The sequence below is a fragment of the Rhincodon typus genome, chromosome 30, assembly GCF_021869965.1.
Source record: "Rhincodon typus isolate 14 chromosome 30, sRhiTyp1.1, whole genome shotgun sequence".
Classification (NCBI taxonomy): Eukaryota; Metazoa; Chordata; class Chondrichthyes; order Orectolobiformes; family Rhincodontidae; genus Rhincodon; species Rhincodon typus.
Window position 1 is genome coordinate 1,276,726 of NC_063361.1, and position 25,354 is coordinate 1,302,079.

A 25,354-nucleotide genomic window follows, 5' to 3' on the forward strand; every position below is an offset into this window, starting at 1 on the left:
CTGCCTTTGCCTGGAGCCGTCAACCATATCTATGCTGTGCAGTTATATTTCTCACTCACACCCCAAAGAGACACTCAGGAAGAAGAAATGGAAAGGTCTTTTGTTGCATTTAATTTGGGGTAAAAACTCATAGAAATTAAAAATGTACTGGATAATGAGACAGGTTGAGTGTGGTGAAGCACACACTAGTCAATGCACACTGGGGTGCAGATGTATTCAGTGCGAACAACGGGATTGAGTGGATCTTGCCAGTGACATGCAACGGCTTCTCACTCACGGAGTGTCATCAAGAAAGGTTGTTGTTGTTGTAAAGATTTTACTGTTTGCTGCTCCTGGTGTTTATTAGCAATTGCAATGCTCACACTCTGGAAAAAGAAAACAAAATCAGAATTTAGAAAGGAGGCCAGGCATTAACTTGCACAGAACTTCAATTTGAAATTAAAATGACTGAGAATTAAATAAAAATTGCCAGCACAAAAGTAGAAACAGACCATTCAACCCATCAAGTCCACGTTGGTACTCAGGCCCCACATGAGCCTTAAAATATTGAATATTTTCAAGAAGGAGTTAGATATAGTTCTTGGGGCTAAAGAGATCAAAGGGCATGGGGAGAAAGTGGGAGCAAGGTAGTGAGTTGATGATCACGTTGAACAGCGGAGAAAGCTTGAAGGGCCAAATGGCCTCCCCCTTCTCTTATTTTCTATGTCTCCACCTCTTTTCCTCTCAGACAATCAGCATATCATTTGCATTTTCAACTGCACCTTTCACATCCTCAAGATCCTCCAAGTGACATAATTTTGAACTGTGTAGGAGCAATTTACCGCAGATGCTGGAATCTGTACTGAAAACAACAAATGCTGGAGATCACAGCAGGTCAGACAGCATCCATGGAGACAGAACAAGCCAATGTTGCATCAGAGCTGATGAAGAGACATCTAGACTCAAAACGTTACCTTGTTCTCTCTCCATGGATGCTGTCTGACCGGCTGTGATCTCCAAAATTTGTTGTTTTCAGTTCATTTTGAACTGTGGTCACTTTGGAATGAAAGTTGTTGCCATAAATACCAATGAGAAAAATGATCATGATCTGCCTTTGGATGATTGTTAGATGGACTAATGTTGGCTAGGAGACTGAGAGGTAGCCCCCTGCCCTTCTTGGTTTAATGGATCATCCAAGGACTGGAAATCAGACAGCACTGCACCCCTTCAGTACTGCAAGGAGGGTCACTATGGGGGTTTTGTTCCATGTCTCTGGGGTTGAATTTGAACTCACAAAAATCTGACTCAAATATTGGACAGCCATGACTGAATTGTAACTGACGCTCAATAATGGATAGACACTGACTGCTTTTGTGAGAATTGACATGAATGAAATGCAAAGCTCCCAGCTCTACAATATCCATTGAACAATCCCAGGATAGTACAACACAGATTATAGAGTATATTAACTCCAGAGTAATGTTCCCTCTTGATGTCCTACCATCACAGTCAATTCAATTCACTCTACATGCCAAAAAATGGCTGAAGGCATGGGATAGAGCAAAGGTTATGAGCCCTGACAACATCTCAGCTGGCTTGCTTCAAATGCTTCATCAAAGTCATATCGACTATCAAGCCAGGGGATCAACCTGGGGCTCAATGAAGAATGCAGGTGCAGCAGTAGCAGATAAACCTAAAAAATGAGGTGTCAGTCTGGTGAAACTACCCAACAGGACTACAGATGTGCCAAACAGCAGAAGCAACAAGTGATAGACAGAGCTAAGCGATCCTACAACCAGCAGATCAAATCTAAGCTCTGCAGTCCTGTCGCACCCAGTTGTGAATTGTGGGAACAATTAAATAACTCATTTGAGGAGAAGACTCCACAAATATCCCCATCTTCAATGATGGAAGACCCCAGAAAACAAGTGCAAAAGATAAAGCTGAATCGTTTGCAATAATCTTTAACCAGAAGTGCCAAGTGGTTGATCTATCTCTGACTCCTTCAGTGGTCCCTAGTATCACAGATAGACTGTCTGTGTGGAGTTTGCACATTCTCCCCATCTGCGTGGGTTTCCTCCAGGTGCTCTGGTTTCCTCCCACAGTCCAAAGATGTTCACGCTAGGTGGATTGGCCATGCTAAATTGTTCATAGTGTTCAGGAAGGTGTAGATTAGGTGGGTTATAGGGGGATGGGTCTGGGTGGGATGCTTTGAGGGCTTGTGTGGGCTTGTTGGGCCAAAGGACATGTTTCCACACTGTAAGGATTCTACGATCTATGATTTTCTATGATACCAATCTTCAGCCAATTCAATTCACTCTACATGATATCAAAGAATGGTTGGAGACACCGGATATTGAAAGGCTGTGAGCCTCAGCAACAGTACTGGAGACTTGTGTTCCAGAACATGCCACTCACCTAGTCAAGCTGTTCCAGTACAGCTACAACACTGGCATCTACCTGAACAAGGCAACTTGAAGAAATATTTTTCACCCAGAAGGGTGGTGGGAATGTAGAACTCACTGCCTGTAAGGGTGGTAGCTGCAGATAGTCTCGTAACATTTTAGTAATATTTAGATCAGCATTTGAAATGCTAGAGCAAACAAGGCTACACACCAAGTGCTGGCAAATGAAATTGGAATAGATGCCTGGCATAGTCGCAATGGGCCAAAGGCCCTTTCTCCATGCTGGAAAACTCTATGAGTCTATGACTAAAAGAGTAAACTCTAGGTGTGAGGTGAGACTTACCGCACTTAACATCAAGGAGCCTAAGAAAGGCTGCTGTCAAAGAGAAGCAGTGGGACAACTCTCTGCTGGTTGGAGTCATATGGAGCACAAAGGAAAATAGTTTTGGTTATTGGAAATGCAGCCTTTTCAGGCCCATGGCATCACTGCAGACATCTGTCAGTGTAAAGTCCTGGAATATTTTCAACACTTTTAAAATTAATTTAGGAGATGAGGGCCTCGCTGGCTGGGCCAGCAGTTATTGCCCATCCCTAGTTGCCCTTGAGAAGGTGATGGTGAGCTGCCTTCTTGAACTGCTGCAGTCCACCTGCTGTGGGTTGACCCATGTTGCCATTATGGAGGACATTCCATGATTTTGACACAGTAACATCGAACGAAGGGCGATATATGTCCAAGTCAGGATGGTGAGTCACTTGGCAGAGAAGTTGAGGTGATGGTGTTCCTATATATCGACTGCCCTTGCCCTTCTAGATGGAAGTGGTCATGGGTGAGAAGGTGCTGTCTAAGTGTTGGTGAATTTCTGCAGTGTATCCTGTAGATAATACACACTGCTGCTATTGAATGTTGGTAGTGGAGGGAATGGATGCTGCTGGATGTGGTGCCAATCAAGGATCCGGTGCCACTCAATCCCGCTGTTCGCACAGAATCCATCTGCTCTCCAGTGTGCATTGACTTGTGTGTTCCGGATGGTGTCAAGCTTCTTGAGCATTCTTGGAGCTACACCTATCCAGGAAAATGGCATGTATTCCATTACACTCCTAATTTACACCTTGTAGATGTGGACAGGCTTTGGGGAGTCAGGAAGTGAGTTACGAGTATTCCTAGTCTCTGATGCACTCTTGTAGCCACTGTATTTAATGATTAAAAACACGAAGGTGAACTTAGCACACCCACATTTGGATCCAGGTCCGAGTGTGGAGATATATTGGTGTCAGCTTGAGGGATTGGTCATTTCATACAGAGACAAGGAGAAACTCCTGACTCAAAACTGGGGTAGGCCAATGGCCACCTTTCATTCCACAGTGGGTGATGCCAGCACTATACACAGTGATATTACCACATTTGGAGATTCCACATTGTTATGACAGGGAGGGGAAGAAAATGTGTGAATCAAACCAGTTGCCTGTGCACCTTCACATCCAGGCTCCCCTAGATGGGGGAAGGAATGAGCAGAGACTCTGCTGCTACTGCTGCTGTACTCAGGTACAGGGACCACAGATCACACTGTCAGAAATAATGGCATCCATTAGCAAACAGTGGTTAAACCTGCTGAAACTGCATTGTCCAATATAAAATCTGACCAATGACCACTGAACTCAAAGGCTTGTGCATCTTTGTGATTCTCTACCCCAGGGGAGTGTGGATACTCAATCTTTGAGATTTTCCAAGACAGAAGTCAATACTATTTTGGGCACTACAGAAATTCAGAGTTACAGGGATAGTGTGGGCAAGTGATATTGAACTGTGATGTCAGACATGACCTTATTGAATGGCAGGGCAGGCTTGAGGGGGCTGAATGGTCTACTCCAACTCCCACTTCCTAAATTTGCTTCTGGGGGTGTAGTTTTGTCTACATCAAGACCATTTTTAGGGAGTGACTACGCCTTAGTCTCACTGGATGGTTCATGCCATCTCAAGATGAAAAGCATCAAAGCAGTCATGTGGTTTAACTCACCAGAACACAATGCTTCATCCTGATAAGATGTGTTTCGCAAAAGCTGCAAAAATAAAACCAGACGATTACTGCCATTCAATGAACAAGATCTGTGTAAGCAGTGTGTACTGGTAAACTAGAACATAGGCATGTTGCAGTGAGCTCTACATTGTTCCTGGTTTTTAACCTCTCCATCATCTATCTCTCATTAACTACAATTCCATTTGGGTATTATGACAAATAGTCTTTTAACTTTGTCAAAATATAAACCATGTACACCTGGGTTCTACAAAATAATTCAGGTCTTTAAACGTTAAATGTCAGAGGTAGGTTCTTTACATAGAGGGTGGCGGGCGTGTGGAACGCACTGCCGGCAGTGGTAGTGAAGTCAGATACTTTAGAGTCTTTTAAGCAACTCTTGGATAGGCACATGTAGTTGGAGTGAGGGACTGCGTGAGAGTTGGAGTGAGGGACAGAATGTGTGAATTGGAGTGAGTTGTGTGTCTCCATGAGTTTTCACACTGAGATTAGGGAGATGGTTTTCATCCTGATCTCACCTTCATAATTGACACATCCATTTGAGTCCTCGTGACCCGCCAGCAGCTGCTCTACCTCACTTTCTGACATCTTCTCACCTACCGGATAATGGAATCATTAGATCATAACACAGGAGATCAGCTCAGTCCAGTGATGAACCTTTCTACTGCTTATTCCAGTAATAATACAGCCATGATTATTTTTTCAGGTTTAAAAGCATTTAACTGTCCCACACCATGGCTAAACTCAATTTAAAGTAACATTATATATAATCTGGAATCTAATCGAGGGTTGGGAGTGTTTAATATATAGAATAGCAGATACACGGGGGCGACTTACAGACTGGAATCTAATTGATGGGTTCGGGGTGGGGTGCAGGTGGTGGTTTTTATATAGAATAGCAGATATCTGGGAGTGAGTTACAGGCTGGAATCTAATTAACAGCTTCTGTGGAGTTTATAGAACAACAGATACCCAGGAGCGAGTATTCCAGACTGGAATCTGATTGAGGGGTTTGAGATATGTAAAAATAAAATTCCCTTATCTCAGAGATCACCCCAATGTTCTGTCATCTGAGAGTGATCCAGTAGATTGGAATGCTGATCATTAATAGGCTCAATGATCTGGGAGTGATCCATTGGCCAGAATGCTGATCACTGATAGGCTTGATGATCTGGGAGTGATCATATTTCTGATGGATGGAGAAAATCTTGCTAACAGGCCCCACAGGAAGAGGTGCTGGGGATCAGTTTGATCTGCCTCAGAATCAACAGGCGAGCATTTGATCATTGGCACTGGATTTGAGATTTGGTGCAGTACAGATACCCCCATGATGGCCTAACAGAGATTGGGATGTGCTCAGGTTTAGAGTGAATACGGAGGCTGGAGGGAGGAGAACTGGAATAGCCTGGTTTAGACGTGACAAAGACACAGCTGAGGGTTTCAGCAGGAGCTCAGCTGAGATGGAGGTAGAGTTGGTGGTTGTTAGTGAATTGTCCTGATGATGACAGAAGCTGCATACCGGTTTCATCCAGGTACCAACTCGAGCATTCAGGCCGAGGTCACACTGGGTATAGCTAGAGAACGAAAGATCTTTCAGTTATGGTAACTTGGCAGAAAAACTGCAAGGTTAGGGCAAGACCATGTCTAACTTCAAACAAAAACAGAAATTGGCAGCATCTATGGAGAGAAATCAGAATTAACGTTTTGGGTCCAGTGGCCCTTCTTCAGAACTGGGTCTAACTTGCCTGGTGCTCTTTTTGGGAAGAATTCTGTGCCAATGAGTCTCAATTCCAGCCTATTCCATACTGCAGCAATGGTCTGAGACTGGTAACCAACGGAAGGCTCCTTGTTTGAAGGGACTGATCCTATTGTTGCTTCAGCAAAGTGAAAGCGATGGTGAGGCATCTGAGGCCCAGCTTCTGCTGTTTGCATGATGGCCAAAAGCTGGACTCACAGCAAATAATTTCCATTTGATTGTTGAAGATAATTCTGCTGCTCCCTCCCAATGTAAAACCATTCCAGGGACAGCTCCATATCACTGTCCAACTGCCATTCCGAGCATCTGTTCTATGGGAAAATGTCTCTTGTAACCTCGGAGATTATCCTTCAATTCTCTGCTGGTATCTGACTATGGGTTTGGAGAATTATACACAAGCCTGTTCTCCAATATATTGCTCTTGATTAGAGATAAGTGAAAAACCACATGCCTGCACTGACCTCAGGACCCATTGCAAGAGTAGTTCCCTGCCTGAGAATTGGGAAAATGGTACAAGGTAAAGTGCCACGTAACACTGGTGGTGACAAACTGCTGAGTTTCCAGCCTTTCAGAGGGTATTTCCTCCTCATTTCAGGTACTGGGACATTTACAAGCATCAGAAGTTTGTTAAGAAGATTTGTATGGTCTGTGGTTTATTGAACAGAAGTAAACAGCTCCCATGAAAGAGAACAGCAATGCAGCAAGAGTAAGAAGCTGGGGAGAGTCACATTTAGGGAAAAGCGTAGAAATGTAAGACCAATGATAATTTAACATCAATCTCCAAACCCACCAGGTGCGACAGAAATACCTTTCACATACCTCCCCCCCTAGACTGAAGACATACAACTCACCCAGTGTTGCTAGCACGTGACGGAGCTCAGCTCCCATGACAGTGCCATTTCCTTCCTTGTCAAAGACTTTCAAACCTTCTACAAAGTCCTCATATGTGCCTTGGTCCTTGTTCCTGGTGATGTGCTGCAGCATGGGGAGGAAGGTCTCAAAGTCCAGCATCTTCTGGTTCATCTCTGCCAGGGACAAGCAGACTGTGACTCAGACTCACAGGATCCTTCAGAATGTGTCTCTGAAGGGAGTGAGTCTCCCTTCAAGGGAACTCCTCATGGCGTAAAACAAAATGTTTAAAAAAATTAAAGGCTCAATTTTACTGGCTCGGAACCTCAGGAAGTGAACTGAATACAGATTAAAGCCCAGTTAATGGATCTTAATGAAGATATGTACATGCCTTCTTTCAGGGAGATAGGAAGTTCATTCAGATGCACAATCAAGTTTGTCTTTCATTGTATATGTTTCTACATGTATATATATGTCAATGTATTTTGTGTGCGTGTCTGTTTGTATAAATGTATGTGTAGGTGTGTGTATGTGTATGTGTGTACATGTTGTATTTTGTGCTGACGTATTCTAAGTTTCTTTCTTATCCCATTGCTCTATGGCCCCATGGACTGTCACTCCAGTGTCTTGGAGCCACCTTCGCTGATGTATGTTATAATGACGCAGGTTGACTCATGCCTATAGAATGAAGTAGCCCCAGTCCCTGATACTCACCTTCTGGTTTGGGTTTGCCAAGTACTTTCATAACTTCAGCATTAGTAGGGTTCTGTCCTAAGGCACGCAAGACATCCCCGCACTGTGCGTAGGTAATCTTCATTTCACAGGTGGGAGTCCTGTCAAAAAGGGCAAAAGCCTCCTTGAACTCTGAAATTAGAGACACAGTGACGTGATTATTACTCTCCACACCTGAGGAACCTAACAGAAAGTGGACATAACTGAATGCAACCGTACACAACCAGTTGGCTGCTGACAACACTGGCTTCAGTTTGACAGCACTATTGGTTAAATAAACTACCTGTACCACAAATTGAACCTAAGCCAGTATGTCCAGTTCAAAAGAAGAGTCACTGGACCTGAAATATTAAATCAGTTTCTCTCTTCACAGATGCTGCCAGACCTGCTGAGTTTCTCCAGCATTCTCTTGTGCTTGTTTCAGATTTCCAGCATCCATAGAGTTTTGCTTTTACATTTTACCAGGAACTGTTTGCTCTCCTTTTCCCTTAACCCCTCTTCCCTGCAGCTTTCCCCCAAGTAACGATCTAATGTATTGCTAAATTTGCAAAAGTACCATTTTAAGGGAAAACCACTATTTATACTGAATGAGAGGAGGGTGTTGCTAATCAACATTCTGTTTGCATTCTCCATGACGATGCCTCTACCTGTCAAAGTCCACTTTGCTAACCAATCAGCACCCTCCTCTCTTCCAGTCTAAATGCTGGTGTTTCCCTTGAATTGGTGCTCTTGTGAATGATGAGTGCAAGACAAAAGCTTCAAAAAATTTGTCTTTTCTCAGTAATATCCAAGTATTGTCTGACCCCATGAGTGTTTTTTTAAAATATTGACATGGTCCCTACTTCAATTATAAACTGTGGTCATTCATTCCACAATCTCACAACCCAATGTGGAAAATACTTTCTCCTGTTCATTGTCTAATCCTCGTAGTACTTAATCCTTCATCTGAGTCCTCTTGCTCCGCGAACACTATTTTTATTTACCTGAATCCTTTCATCATTTTAAACAGCCCTGTCAAAATACCCTGTAATTTCCTATGGCTTAAGGAATACATACAACATTTTTCAAGTCTTTGTGTTTGTATTCCTTTATCGCAGGCAGCATCTCAGTAAGTCAATAAAGTACCCTCCCATTTCTGTTACCTCAATCCCCTCCCTACTCTGTGGAGTCTTCAACAGTGGTCCCAGCAAGATTTTATAAAGATTTTCTATCATGTCCCCACTTTAATATATTCACATTTTTATGATATTGAGCCCTAAAGCCTGATGACAAGCAAGTCATGGGCTATTCACCTTCCTCTGTGTTTGTGTTTGGGTGGTAATAATACTTTCTCGCTTTCATTTCTTTGAGCTGCTTTTCACTGGCCTTGTTGTGTTCTCAGGCTACATCTTACAGTTGCCCTGTCAGGGGCAGCAGAGAAGCCTATGCTCCGGTTTCCATTGCTGTAGCCCATTCTCTTGGCTCAGTCAGCCACTTTGAGAAGACTGACAGCACAATCAGCTGACCCCAGCAATGGAAGAGTTGATAGTGTTTGCTTTAGAATAGTGAAAACTCACCTTCAATCTGATCCGAACTGAAATCAATCTGAAACAGAAACAAAGCCAGCTTTATTAAAGAGCAAACATTTATGAGGTATTATATCTCACACTGTGCCATCCTGCATGTTACATATCATATCAGACAGGTGTCAGGCTGAGGAGTAAGTCAAATCCTGGCCTCTATTCTCTATGTCAGTCAACATGACCCTCAGACCCTCATGACTCCCTTTCATCTCCCTCTTCTCACTCCACCAACTTAATCAAAACCTGCACCCACATCAACGAATTCACAGGAGCTGTGAGAGTTTTATTTACATTGATACACAGGACGTGGGTGTTGCTGGCTGGCCCAGCAGTTATTGTCTGTTGCTAATTGCTCGGAGAAGGTGGTGGTGAGCTGCCTTCTTACACTGCTGCTGACCATGTGCTGTAGGGAAGCTCACAGCTTGTTGGGACAGTACAGAGGAAGCTATGTGATGACCTGTATACAGGTGTGCTGTCTTGTTGAGCTCAATAAGTTAAATTAATAAATTTCCCACAAGGTAAGCTGCTCCAATATTCCTGGTCCGTAGTCATGAGCAGCTCCAGTATGCTCACTCTTCAACATCTCTGCCGTTGACACATTCCACCTCGAATGGAGTCAACAATCTGCTGATTAGTTTCAGAGACCAAGCTACAGGAAATGAGAAGTGTGCAGAAATTAGAAGAAGGTAGTTTTCTTTCATTAACACCAGAGACTGTAAACATGAACTTGCTCCATAAGTAATGCAGGTATCCTGAGTACATCAGCACAGAGTGTAGAAACTGCCGACTTGGTCACTGCTTCACAACATGAGCTGAGCTGATCAAAAATTCACACAGGTGATGTCTCTCTACACCCTGGAGCTTAAGACCTTAAGAACTCTGACACTGACTCTTCCAACATTGTATCTGTGGAATGGCACCATTAGCAGCTCAGTTACTAGCTGACAGTTCTGTGTCTGTCACAAACGTCCCACTGCTACACAGAGAAGGTGCACTTGCCTGTCGCTCACTGTAATAAAGCTGTCACTGAAACCAAACTGCAGAGACATTATACCACCAGCAAAATGCATAATTTTACTGCTATAAATGCAACATACAACAGACTCCAGCCTAGAACTCATCGTATCTATTATTGTATACATAAACCGTCCGAATCCCTCAATTCTTTTCCAGTAACTCACTCCCAATTGTTGTTATACGAACAACTGTTAGCAATGTCACAATACTTCTTGAAATGTTGACTTATGAACTACATACATTCCCCTCACTCAGTCAGAACAGTGAACCATATCGTTCATTCACAGCACAGAGCTGGTATACCATCAGTATGCAAACAAACCAGCCGACTGTAACACCCAAACACAAAGCTGCTCCACATCACCAATCACGTCGCTAATCACCAATCCCAAAGTGCTGCATTACTCACACGTGCCACCAATAATTTGGCCCAAACTGCAACAGCCAACCTCATTGTGAATTCATAGTATCCAGGCATGTAATTTGAGGGCGGCACAGTTGGTTAGTGGTTAGCACTGCTACCTCACAGCACCAGGGACCTGGGTTCGATTCCACCCTCAGGCAACTGTCTGTGTGGAGTTTGCACATTCTCCCTCTGTCTGTGTGGGTTTCCTCCGGGTGCTCCGGTTTCCTCCCACAGTCCAAAGATGGGCAGGTTAGGTGGATTGGCCATGCTAAATTGCCCGTAGTGTTCAGGGATGTGTAGATAACGTGGGTTATAGGGGTATGGGTCTGGGTGGGATGCTCTGTGGGTCCGTGTGGCCTTGTTGGGCCAAAGGGCCTGTTTCCACACTGTAGGGATTCTATGATTCTATAATCCAGCTAATCACGATGTTTGTTGCTGCACTTTTTCAGATTCAGGTCATTCCTCAATCTCACTGAAGTTATCATTGTTCAATGTGTCATCAGCATGAGAGTAATTACCTCTTCAATCTCCTGATTCTCTCTCCTCCATACAATCAGAATGGTTACAGCATAAAAAGAACCATCCAGCCCACTGAACACTCGTCAACTCTATAAGATGTATTGAGCTAGTCCCATTCCCTCACCCTTTGCCTGCAGTCTGTTTACATCTTTGCTGAAGTGCAGTGCGTCAGAATGGGATAAATTGTCCAGTTAAGGTTGAATCACTATTTTGTATAGATTCCCCCACAGCTTCCATGTATTCCTTTATTTATAAGGCCCAGAAACCCATTTGCTTTATGAACCCCTCTCTCAACCTTTCTTCAGCCAGAAGTGCCAAGTGAATGATTCATCTCAGCCTCCTCCAGAGTTCCTCAGCATCATAGATGACAGTTTTCAACCAATTTCAAGTGATATCAAGAAATGTTTGAAGGCAATGGATACTGCAAGGCCCTGACAACATTCTGGCAATAAGTATTGAAGATTTGTGCTCCAGGACTTGCTGCTCCACTAGCCAAGCTCCTTCAGTGCAGTTACAACACTGGCATCTATCCAACAATGTGGAAAATTGCCCAGGTATATCCTGTATATAAAAAGCAGGACAAATCCAACCCAGCCAATTACCATCCCATCAGTTTACTCTTGATCATCAGCAAAGTGATGGAAGGGACCACTGACAGCGCTATCAAGCAGCACCTGCTCAGCAGTAACCTATTGACTGATGCTCAGTTTGGGTTCTGCCAGAGTCCCTCAGCTCCTGACTTCATTACAGCCTTGGTTCAAACACGGACAAAAGAGGGAACTCCCGGGGTAAGGTGAGAAGTGATAGCCTTTGACATCAAGGCTGCATTCAACCAAGCATGGCATGAAGGAGCCCTAGCAAAACTGGACAGTGCCTTCCAAACCTGTGAACTCTGTCATTGAGAAGAACGAGGCCAGCAGGTACATGGGAGCACCACCACCTGCAAGCTCCTCTTATACTCACAATGTTAACTCAATTCTCTATCCACAGACACTGCCAGACCTGCTGAGATTCTCCAGTATTCTCTGTGATTGCACAGGAGAGGGTGCAGAGGAGATTGACCAGGATGTTGCTGTGCTGGAGACTTTCAATCTTGAAGAGAGAATGGACAGACTTGGGCTTGTTTTCCTCAGAGCAGAGGAGATTCAGAGGCGACATGATTGAGATATATAAAATTATAAGGGGTATAGACAGTGTAGACAGAAACATTTTTTTTCCCTGCTGGAGGGATCAATAACCACAGGCATAGAATTAAGGTAAGGGGCAGGAGGTTTAGAGGAAATGGGAGGAAAAATGTTTTCATCCAGAAGGTTTTGGGATCCTGGAACTCACTACCTGTAAGGGTAGTATAGCTAAAGCCCTCATAACACTTAAGAAGTATTCAGATGCACACTGAGGTGACAAGGCTTAGGGGTAATCCAGAGACCCGGTTAATGTTCTGTGGACCCAGGTTCAAATCCCACCACAGCAGATGGTGGAATTTGAATTAAATAAACAAAAATAAATCTGGAATTAAGAGGCTAACACTGACATGAATCCATTGCCAATTATTGGAAAAATCCGTCTGGTTCACTAATGTCCTTTAGGTAAGGAAATTGTCATCCTTGCCTGGTCTGACCTACATGTGAGTCCAGACCAACAGCAATGTGGTTGACTCTTGACTGTCCTCTGGGCAATTAGGGATGGACCACAAATGTTGCATAGCAAGTGACACCCTCATCGCTGGAATGAATAGAAAATGGGATTAGAATAGTTAGGTGGTTGTTTGTGATTGGCAACAGGTCCCAACGGCTTTTTCCCATGTTGTAGTTTTCCGTGACTCTATGACTCTGTGAAACTGAGAAACAAAATAGTTTAAACTGAAATTAACCATTCATCAAAACAGATTGAAACCAGTGAAGTATAAAGAAACTTGGGTCTCCTATTTTTAATTTACACCTGAATAATACATTTCACACATCTTTCCTGCGATTGTCCAGCTTGGAAACAATGACACAGACACAGGAAGACATCAATGAGCTATATATTTCAAGCAAATTCTATGGCAGAGTAGAGAAGATTGATTTGTAAAAGCAGAGCTTTCTCTCTCTCTTCTCTTGCTCAGGAAAGTAATAGCAACCACTATCAACAAAAATTGCGGGAATATCTGAACATTGAGAACTCAAAGATATCTGCAATATTCATGGCTGCTGCTGATCTGTACTGATCATTATTGCTTTTTAAATTTCATAATTATATTTGCTTGCATTTGTTTGATATTGTATCTTTATTAATTTTTATCTGGGTTCATAAATAATAAAATTTTGCTCTCTTCCATTCAAGAAAACCTTGTAATTGGTTCTTTAATATCTCTGGTGAACTAGTTAGTCACATTTTAATTGGTGCAAGGTATTACTGCATTCTTAAAAACAGCATTAAATCTTTGTTGCAGCAAACCAAGGAGGATCAAAAGAGTGGAACCAATTCAGCCCCTTCACCTATATATCTTCAGACTTCACACGTCCTAACCTTTGCTGTGAACTTACCATATTGTACCTCAAAGGCCTTTTGAAAATCCAAATATATAATAACTACTACATTACCCTTATCTACACTTTACATTATCTCTTTAAAGAAATATCTGGTTAATTAGTATAAGTATCCTTTTGGAGTTGATGCTAAGTAAATTATCATATTTCCTGTTTCTGGGTATTCTTCCATTACAGCATTTAGAATAGATTCCACTATCCTACCTATCATTGACATTAAGCTGATTGCTCTATAATTCTTAAAGGGAGTTTGAACAAGACTTTTGTAGGAACAGCATTAGCTGCCTGCCAAACCTATGGCACTCCCACAACCTTCTATGGAGTCTTTGTAAATATAAACTAATACTTTTACTTCTTTTTTCCTACTTCCTCTGAATATGTTTGGGAACATGACATATGAATCTTTTTATCATTCTCCAGCTGTCAGTTTATTTTTAACTTTTGATCCCAATCATCTCTTTAAACCTATCTTAAAGTCAGGTTTCTGTTTCATAATCTTCTGTGATGAAAATTTAGCTGACGTAAATATTTAATATTTCTTTAATCCCAATAACACTCCATCTTGTTCCCAGTGTTCGAGTTCCCAGCCTTCTTTTTCAGTTTTTCTCCCTCCAATTTCCTTCTCATTTACCTGTTTCCCTCAGGTACCCCCCTTCAGTCCTTTCTCCAGAGGTGGAGCGCAATTCATATCTTTGCACCTTCACGCAAGTGCATTTGCCACACAAGCAACTGCACAAGGTGCTGGAACTTTGCGACTCTTTCCTTCTGTCCACAGCTGGGTCCTTCAGTCAGCTATACAGCCAGGAACTGACTGTGTCCGAGAGGAACTGATAACGGGTGTAAACCCAAAATGTTGACTCTCCTGCTTCTCTGATGCTGCCTGACCTGCTGTGTTCCTCCAGCTCCACATTTGCATCTGCAGTTCTTGCTGTCTCCTAGGAACTCTTAATATCATTCTTTGAGGGCAACAGCTACTGTTATACAATATGGATTGGTGCAGCATTCGTGTGTTTCATGCACTCCAGGAAATTTCGGCAATCAGTTTGATGGGGAGAGAATGCAGTCATGAAGAACAATTCTCCTGATTATATTTCTTTCAGTTAATGGGCTTCAGTGTTCACAGTGTCAAAGCTAACCTTCCTGTGTGGCCCACACAGCTCAATTCCTGGGAAGTGTAAATACTCAGACAGGAACTGGGTTTGTTCACCAGTAGTCTGCCAGTTGTTAGCTGACAGTAAGGCCCCTAGCTGTGCATCAAGATGACTGGAGGATCACATTGCCAGAGGACAATGTGCTAACCTGCATAACTCACCCTTTCTATCTGGCGTACCTGAGATTTCCACAGTCTCATTCAGACTAAAGACTTTAAGTCTCTCCCCAAGCTTCTGTTTTTGTAAAATAGTTATGTTCCTTTCCTCAGGGTCAATGCTGCATGTGGCTGCAGTGACAAGAAGCTCTGCGATAAAGGACAGATCAAAGGTAAAGTTACTGTAGTCCTACCTGACCATAGAGCTGCTCTCTCATTAGACACTTGGCGGTGGTTTAACCTGAGGGTCACCATTCCTCAGGCAAGGGGGAAGTTTGAGAAGGACAGTATCTCATGGTAACCTCAGTTCCTGCAGGAATTGAACCCATGCTATTGGTATCAATCTACATCACAAACCTGATTTCAAGTCCACTAACCCCACTGACCTAACTAGAACTAATTAAGGCTGCAGATGGGGCTTTAAAGTAAATAGTGGGATGGGTACTGTTGTGGGTAAAGGAGAAGTAGTATTGTGGGTTAGTGATGGGTTCATTATTACCAGAAAATAAAAGGAAAGGACAGAATATGTGAATGTCATAATGGAACCAAAGAACCATGAATGCAGGGAAACTTGATAACTGAATAAACTTAAAGACTTTGTATCCTCATGTGTGAAAAAAATCAGAATAGTTTAGATGAATGGATAGCATAAATCAAGGTAGATTGCAATCTCAAACACTTTAAACTATTTAAATATGGAGAAGGTCTCAGAAGATAGTAGGAACTGCAGATGCTAGAGAACCTGAGATAACAAGGTGTAGAGCTGGATGAACACAGCAGGCCAAGCAGCATCAGAGGAGCAGGAAAGCTGAAGTTTCGGGCCTAGACCCTTCTTCAGGGGGGAATGATGGTGACCGCAGGACCCTCTAAACCAACATCCACTGTGGGGATGACAAGGCAACCATGGCTGACAAGGGAAGTCAGGGACAGCATAAAAGCAAATGAAAGAGCATACGATATAGTGAAAATCAGTGGGAAGCCAAGGGATTGGGAAGTCTTTAAAAACCAATAGAGGAGTAAAGGGGGAGAAGATGAAATATGAGGGTAAGCTCACAAGTAATATAAAAGAAGATTGCAAGAGTTTTTTTAGATACATAAAAGGTAAAAGAACAGCAAGAGTAGAAATTGGATCAATGGAAAATTAGGCTGGAGAAGTAGTAATGGGGAACAAAGACATGGCAGAAGAACTGAATAGGTACTTTGCACCAATCGTCACAGTGGCAGACACCAGCAGCATACAAGAACTTCAAGTAGTCAGAAGGCAGAGGCAAGTGTAGTGACCATCATTAAGGAGAGGGTGCTGGGGAAGCTGAAAGGTCCGAAGGTGGATAGGTCACCCAGATCAGGTGGACTATACCCCAGAGTTCTGAATGAGATAGCTGAAGAGATTGTGGAGGCATGGTTGGTAATCTTTCAGGAATCACTGGAGTCAGGGAGGGTCCCAGAGGACTGGAAAATAACTAACGTAACACACTTGTTTAAGAAGGGAGGGAGGCAGAGAGAGGAAACTATAGGCTGGTTAGCCTGACCTCGGTTATCGCTAAGATTTTAGAGTCCATCATTAAGGATGAGATTTCAGAGTTCTTGCAAGTGCGTGGTAAAATAGTGCTGAGTCAGTGCCACCTCATCAAGGGGAGGTCATGCCTGACAATCTGTTAGAATTCTTTGAGGAGATAATGAGCGTGTTAGACAAAGGAGAGCTAGTGAACATGATCACTTTGGATTTTCAGAAAATCTTTGACACGGTGCCACACAGGAAGCTGCTAAATAAGATAAGAGCCCATGGTGTTAGGGGGAAGGTACTGGTATGGATAGAGGATGAGGTTGCAGACTTACTTGCTGAGCCGGTGTGTTTGGTTGCAGACGTTTCGTCACCCTGCTTGGTAATATCGTCAGTGCGCCTCTGGTGAAGCGTTGGTGTTCTGAACCATTTGTTATTTATATGCCTCGGTTTGCTGGGGTGGTTGGCATTATTTCTGGTTCTGTTTTTCGTGGTTTGTATATTGGGTCCAGTTCAATGTGTTTGTTGATGGAGTTCCGGTTGGAATGCCAGGCTCCAGGAATTCCCTGGCATGTCTCTGTTTGGCTTGTGCCATTATGGATATGTTGTCCCAGTCGAATTTGTGTCCTTCTTTGTCTGTGTGTAGTGAGACAAGTGAGAATTGGTTGTGTCTCTTGGTGGCTAGTTGGCGTTTGTGGATCCTTATTGTCAGTTTTCTTCCAATTTGGCCTATGTAATGTTTCTCACAGTCCTTTCATGGTATTTTGTATATTACATTAGTTTTATTAGTTGTGGGTATGGGATCCTCTACATTCGTCAGTAGCTGTCTCAGGGTGGTTGTTGGTTTGTGGTCTACCCTGATACCGAGGGGTCTGAGTAGTCTTGTGGTCCTCTTTGATATGTCTCTGATATACAATAGGGTGACAGGTGCGTCTGGCTGTGTTGTGTCTTCTTGTTGTTGTGTGTCGCAGAGGTAATTGTGCTTTTTGGGTATCCATTCCTTTTAAAAACTCTACATAAGTGCTCCTGTCCTGCTTTGCGCAGTTCCAGGTTGCTGCTGCTGTGTTGTGGCCCATCTGAATAATGTCCTGATGCAGCTCCATTTATGGGTGTTGGGGTGGTTGCTGGTGCAATTATTCGCCGTATCTCCATGCCAGACCACAACAAGAATACACAACACGGCCAGACACACTAGTCACCCTACTGTACATCAGGGACACAGCAGGGTGATGAAACATCTGCAATCAAACACGCCGGCTTGGCGAGCGAGTCTGCAACCTCATCCACAAGCTACCCCAACCCAAGCTACAAATCTTCTCAAAAATTTAGATAGAAGATTGTCTGACTGGCAGAAGGCAAAGAGTACGGATAAAGGAGTCTTTTTCAGGATGACATCCAGTGACTCAGGGGTCCATGTTGAGACCACAGCTATTCACATTATACATTAACAATCTGTACAAGGGAACTGAGGGAATTGTTGCTAAATTTGCAGATGACAAAAATAGGTGGAGGGACAGGATAGTGTTGAGGAAGTGGGAAGGCTGCAGAAGGATTTAGACAAGCTAGGAGAGAGGGCAAAAAAATGGGAGATGAAGGAATAGTTTGTGGGAAAGTGTGAGGCTATGTACTTTGGCAGGCAGAAAAAAAGAACAGAGGCATAGACTATTTTCTGAATGGGGAAAGTTTTCAGAAATTTGAAGGGACTTGGGAATCCTCATTCAGGATTCTCTCAAGGTTAATATGCAGGTTCAGTTGACAGTTAGGAAGGCCAATGGAATGTTAGCATGTATTTTGAGGCAGCTAGGTATGAGAGCAGAGATGTACTGCTGAGGCTGTGTAAGGCTCTGGTAAGTAAGGATGTGCTGACATAGGAGAGGGCCCAAAGAGGTTTACAAGAATGATCCTGGAGATGAAGGGCTTGTTATATGAGAAGTGGTTGAGGACTCTGGGTCTGTACTTGATGGAGTTTAGAAGGATAGAGGGTGGGAATCTCATTGAAACTTACAGAATACTCAGAGGTCTGGATAAAATGGATGTAGAGAAGATGTTTCTACTATGGGAGTGAGAGGACAACCCTTTAGAACTGAGATGAGGACAAATGTCTTCAACCCGAGGGTGGTGAATCTGTGGAACTCATTGTCGGGAGGGCTGTGGAGGCCAAATCATTGAATGTCTTTTAGACAGATAGATAGGTTTTTCATTAGTAAGGGGATCAAGGTTACAGAGAGAAGGCAGGAATATGGGATTGTGAAACATATCAGCTATAGTCGAATTGTGGAGGAGATTCAAAGGGCCAAATGGTCTAATTCTGTTCTTATATCTAATGGTCTTATGGAGCCCCGAGATGTAGATCACACTCATATTCAGCAACACTGTTTCAGTTCACAGAACCACTGCAGAGAGAAATCGTTATTCAGAAGATGGAGATTGCTACAGCTGGAAGGGACACCCCTCCTGCTGGTTCATTATTTCCTGAAGCTCCTGGTATTTGATAGGAAACGCACAGTCAATCAGATTTAGACTGAGTGGTTTAAATTGGAGAAGATTTTCATTTACCGTACCACAGTATGGATTGGAGGCAAGGAATGGCTCCCCTCAGCACCATCTGGGCTACAGCCAGGGCTTCAGTCAAGGTCCCTGCTTGAAGGCTGGGTGTTGGCTGAGTCAAGGTCAGAATATGTCCCACTTCGGGGTGTGATAATCAGTTAGCTGTTGCTGACTTTACTGAAAACAGGAGGCTGGTAAGGGTGACGGTCTTTCTGAGGCGTACAGAGAGAAGGAACGAGGAAGAATAAAGATATTTGCAGCTATTTATTAGGGTCACAAAAAGAACAAGGAGTGAAACAGAATCCACTCTCCCAGTGCAAGCTGTATCCGCAAAATATTATTGAAGCCTTTGACAATTATTGTGTTCAGGACAAAAATAATTATTTTACTGAAAAAGGACAACGGGGTTTCCTGCACATTTAATAAAAAGCACAAAAACCTCAACACAAACCTTACAGCTCCCCCCATAGCTCCTCTGTCATTGTACTAACCTCTTTAGATTGTCCTTTTAAAAATTCATTCACTGCAGGTCTCCATACAATAATGATTCTGTCACACTCCTCTACTTACCATCACACTCTTGGGGTCGAAGACAGGCTCCTTGAGGGGCTCTGGTGCTGGAGGCGGGGGTGCGGGAGCTGCCTTGGCAGGTTCCTTCCTCAGTTCTTTCTTAGGGGCCATGGTTTAGCGGGAGCAGCAAGAGCTGGGAGGTGTGCAGAAGCTGTGAGCACACGCGCGAGTATCCGCATCCCCCAGGCCCTTCTTATATAGTACCCTCATCCAGCCACTCGACAGCTGAGAAAGCAGTAACCACTGCCTATAAATGGAAGAAATCTCCATCCCACCAGGGGATAATCGAACAGTGGGGCAGCTTCCAACAGCCGGGACTGCCATGACAACCAGAAAGCCGGCAGCTCTTAAAATCGGAGCTTTTACAATTAAAGGGAACGTGTCCTCCTGAAAAGGTATTTGATAAAAAAAAAAGCTGGAGAGTTAGGGAGGAGTCCAGAAGAAAGAAGATGCTCTGAGAGATTTTGAGTAAAGCTGCAGTGATGCAGAGGTGCGTTCTCTCACTGGGTTTTGTGTTTGCAAAGGCTTACGACTTTCTTTAAACTGCGCGGTGGGAAAAACAATTTAATCTTTTTTTAAAATTTGGGTTGCAGGTCCACAGTGAGATTTTAGCAATAATCCGTTATCTGATGTTCTGCAGTGCCCTAGGGATCAGAGATGATGTTCCAAATCTTTAAATAGCTTTTTCACGGGTAATAGGAGGGAGGCTGGATCCTGGTGTTGGTCTGAAGGAGCTGAAAGAGCAGCCATCTGTCAGTGCCACTCTGCAGGAGCAGTGTGAAAGGAAGGAGCCTTTAGAAAGAAATTCACTCCACTTCTGCCTTTCTGACTACTACACCCAATGTACCATCATACTCACCATCCACTCTACCTAGGACTCACTGCCAACTCTAAGCACTGACTGATGACAGACCATGACATTCAGAGTACTCACTTCAGTACTCACTGATCATTGTACTCTCGTACCACTGATCACGGTATTCCAGTACCACTGATCTCTGTAAAACAGTACCTACTGATCACTGTATTCTAGTACCATTGATCACTGTATTCCAGCACCAACTGATCTCTGCAATCTCGTACCCACTGGTCTCTGTGTGCTGCACTCATTGATCACTGTACTCCAGTACCCACTAATCATTTTACTTAAGCAATGACAGCTTTACAATAGTTTAAACTATAGACACTAGCAGCAAGCATTCCCATGCAGACATTCCTCCAGCCCTAGGTTACTACTGCTTCATGTGATTACACAACCCCCTACATTACTTAAAATACAATCGATACACATTGACGGCAGTGAATATTCGGCTGTCATTTTGCATTGAGGCTCAGATTACATCCAAAACCAAACTCAAACTCATCGTCCAATTAGAATACTGATCATCTTCATTTCACTGCCTAACACTTAAATTACTCACTTGAACTAGATCAGCCCCACCCAGGGATATTTCCTGCGACAGGGGGCTTAACTCCATATCTAACCCCATGCTATACCTCTCAATGGAGTGTTTGAAGGGGACAGTGTGAGAGAACGTGAGAATCCAAAGCAGGAGTAGGCAATTGAGCCCCATGAGCCTGCTCCACCTTTTAACATGATCGTGGCCGATCTTATCTCACCTCAACTTCACTTTCCTGCCAGTTCTCCATAAAGGCTTGTCTTTATTGGTCAGTGCATTGCATACAGGAGTTGGGATGTCATGTTGTGGCTGCTCAAGACATTGGTTAGGCTACTATTGGAATACTGTGCGCAATTCTGGTCCCCCTGCTATAGGAAGGATGTTGTGAAACTTGAAAGGGTTCAGAAAAGATTTACAAGCATGTTGCCAGGGTTGGAGTGTTTGAACTATAGGGAGAGGCTGAATAGGCTGGGGCTATTTTCCCTGGAGCATTGGAGGCTGAGGGGTGACTTTATAGAGGTTTATAAAATCATGGGCACGGATAGGGTGAATAGCCATTGTCTTTTCCCTGGGGTGGGGGAAGTCCAAAACTAGAGAGCATAGATTTAAGGTGAGAGGGGAAAGATTTAAAAGGGACCTAAGGGGCAACTTTTTCACACAGAGGGCGGTACATGTATGGAATAAGCTGCCAGAGCAAGTGGTGGAGGCTGGTACACAATTACAACATTTAAGAGTCAGTTGAATGGGTGTATGAATAGGAAGGATTTAGAGGGATATGGGCCAAATGCTGGCAGATGGGGCTAGATTAATTTAGGATATCTGGTCAGCATGGACTAGAAGGGTCTGTTTCCATGCTGTACAACTTTATGTCTCTATAGCCCTTCAATCTATTACTAATTAAAAATCTGTCTATCTCCTCCTTAACTTTACTCAAAGTCCCAGCATTCACTGCACTCTGGGGTAGTGAATTCCACAGCTTCATGACCCTTCGAGAGTAGTAATGCCTCTCATCTGTTTTAAATCTGCTACCTCTTTACCCCACATGACCTCCATTATCCACTTGGCTCGTTACATCTCCAAAGAATTCTAGCAAATTAGTCAAATATGATTTACTCTTCACAAAACCCTGCTTACTCTGATTGTGTTTTGACTTTCCAAATGTTCTGTTATTACTTCCTTAATAATAGGTTCTAACAATGTCCCAACGACATAAATTAAACTAACTGGTCTGTACTTTCCCAATTTCTGTCTCCCACCCATTTTGAATCAGGTCATTAAATTACAATTTTTCCAATCCACTAGAACCTTTCTGACATCCAGGGAATTCTGGAATATTATAGCCAATGGATCCACAATCTCTGCTGCCTCTTCTTTTGAGAACCTAGGCTGTAGGCCATTAGACCTTGGGCATTTATCTGCCTTCAATCCCCATAGTTTGCTCCGTACTTTTCTTCCCCTGGAGATGATGATTGTTCTAAGTTCCTCCCTTTCTATAATCTCTGCTTTACCTATTACTAATGGGATGTACTAGTGTCCCCCACTGTGAAAACTGATGCAAAATATTTTTTGTGACTCAGCCATTTCTGTATTCACAATTATTAACCTCCCAGTTTCATCCCTCAAGGGACCGTCATTCACTTTAGTTAATCTTCTCACTTTTTTATATATTCATAGAAGATTTTGGGATCCATTTTTATATTTTGTACTAGTTTTCTTTCATAATTTACATTTGCTCTTTTTAGGACTTTTGTAGTAAGCCTTTATTGATCTTTAGAAGTTTCAAAATCTTTCAGGCAGCCACTCATCTTTGCAATATGGTATACCTTATGTTTTTATATTATCTTTAACTTCCTTACTTATCCATGGATGTTTTCTCCCCCTCTTACAATCTTTCTTCATTTCTGAAATATATTTTAGTTGGGAGCAATTCAGTATCTCCTTTAACATCGGTCACTGCTCACCAACTGTTCTACTTTCTGTTCAACCTACCCAGTCTATTAGGACCAGATCTGTCCTCATGCCCACATAATTACCTTTGTTTAACTCTAGAATGCTGGTCTGGAAATGTGGTTTCTCACACTTCAACTGAATTTGAAAGTTCAGCATGCTATGATCACTCTTCTCTAGAGGATCCTTTACTGAGATCATTAATTAGTCCCACATTATTACACAAATACCAAATCCAGAATAGCCTGCTCCTTTGGTCGGTTCCACAACATATTGCTCCAAGAAACAAATCCCTAATACATTCAATGAACTCTCTCTTGAAGCTACACTGGCCAATTTGATTAATCCAGCACTCATTTCAGTTTAAGTGCATTTCAGCAGAAGAATCTAGTGCTATACCTGTCCTGGGAGCCTTTAAAGGGGACACTGTAGAAAGGCCTTGACTTCTGGTTTAAAAGAGTAGAAGGAAGTAAGAAGTAGTGATCATTACATGAGAGAATTCAGTTGGAGTGTGAGAAACTTGGGTCAGAAACAACTGTTTCACTTAAATAAAGGACATTATGATGAAACGAGGATAGACTTAACTAAAGTGGATTAGGCAAATAGATTAGCAGGAAAAAAAAACAGTAAGCCAGCAGTGGCAGACATTTAAAGGAGATAATTCATGACTCTCATCAAAAATATATTCCAGTCAGGAGGAAAGATCCTAAGAGAGGGATAAACCAACCCTGGTTAACCAAGGAAGTTAAGCAGAATAAGGAGGCAAAATAAGTGATAGTCCCAAAAACCGTGATAAATTCAGAATCTGGTGAAGAAGGACTATAAAGATAATAAAGAGAGAGAAAATAAACTACAAAGCAACTAGCAAGGAAAATTAAAAAAAACTGACAATAAAAGTTCATCCTTAAACATATAAAATGGAACAGAGAAGTCAATGTGAACTTAGGTCAGTAGAAAATGAATCTCAGGAGATAGTTACGGGGAACAAGGAAATGGAAGAGGAGTTAAACAGATAGTTTGCATCAAACTTTACAGTGGAAGATATTTTGAACATCTAATTAATGCTAAAGAATACAGGGGAGGAATTAAGTACCATCACTATCACTAGAGAAAAGTAATATTAGACAAACTAATGGTGCTGAAGGCAAATAAGTCTCCTGGACCTGATGGCTTGAATCATAGGATCCTGAAATGGCTACAGAGATAATGGATGCATTGGTTGTAATTTTCCAAAAATCCTTGGATTCTGGAGAAGTACTAGAGGATTGGAAACCCAGTGTGAAATCCCTATTTAGAAAGGCAGGGATGCAAAAAGCAGGCTGATTAACCAAATATATATTCTTGGAAAAACATTGGAATCAATTATTAAGGAAGTAACAGCAGCACATTTGGGAAATCATAATCTAATCAAGCAAAGTCAGCATGGCTTCATGAAAGGATAATTGTGTCTGACTAATTTATGACAGGCTTTCAAGAAGACTCACTAGAGTGGATATAGAGGGGAACCAGTAGATTTGTTGTATTTGGACTTGCAGGTGTTCGACAAGGTACCTTCCAAAAGGTTAAGTCAGACAAAGCTGCAACAGAGGGACTTGGGGGTACTTTGAGTGAAACACAGAAAGCTAGCACATGGATACTGCAGATAATCATAGAGTTATAGAGATATACAGCATGGAAACAGACCTGTTGGTCTAATTTGTCCATACCGACCAGGTATCCTAAATAAATCTAGTCCCAATTGCCAGCATTTGGTGTATACCCATCTATACCGTTCCCATTCGTATACACATTCAGATGCCTTTTAAATGTTGAAATTTTACCAGCCTCCGTCACTTCCTCTGGCAACTCATTCCATACACACACCACCCTCTGCATGAAGACTCTGCCCCTTATGTCCCTTTTAAAATTTTCCCCTCTCACCTTAAACCTATGCCCTCTAGTTTTAGACTCACCCACCCCATGGACAAGACCTTGTATATTTACCCTATCCAATGCCCCTCACGATTTTATAAATCTAAGGTCACCCCTCAACCCCCGAAACTCCAGGGAAAATAACACCAGTCTATTCAGCCTCTCCCTATAGCCTAAACCCCCCCCAACCCTGGCAACATCCTTGTAAATCTTTTCTGAATCCCTTTCAAATTTCACAATATCCTTCCTATAGCAGGGAGACCAGAATTGCATGTAGTGTTCCAATAATGGCCTAACCAATGTCCTGTACAGCCACAACATGATCTCCAAACTCCTATATTCAATCCACTGACCAATAAATGCAAGCATACCAAATGCCTTCTTCA

At 42.8% G+C, this 25,354-nt stretch overlaps 2 protein-coding genes across 2 annotated transcripts in view; one reads left to right on the forward strand and one right to left on the reverse strand.

The window, feature by feature from the left end:
- Window positions 1–25,354, forward strand: part of ddx42 (DEAD (Asp-Glu-Ala-Asp) box helicase 42) — a 262,098-nt gene that overhangs the window by 72,661 nt on the left and 164,083 nt on the right. The gene's annotated exons all lie outside the window — the stretch shown is intronic.
- Window positions 89–19,866, reverse strand: LOC109918399 (myosin light chain 4-like). Its single transcript, XM_020518324.2, has 7 exons — window positions 19,711–19,866; window positions 9,311–9,338; window positions 7,737–7,886; window positions 7,025–7,198; window positions 4,936–5,013; window positions 4,400–4,442; window positions 89–365 (listed from the first exon to the last, which is right to left on the reverse strand). Exons 1-6 carry the CDS (start codon window positions 19,819–19,821, stop codon window positions 4,414–4,416), a joined length of 570 nt encoding a protein of 189 aa, XP_020373913.2. The 5' UTR covers window positions 19,822–19,866; the 3' UTR covers window positions 89–365; window positions 4,400–4,413.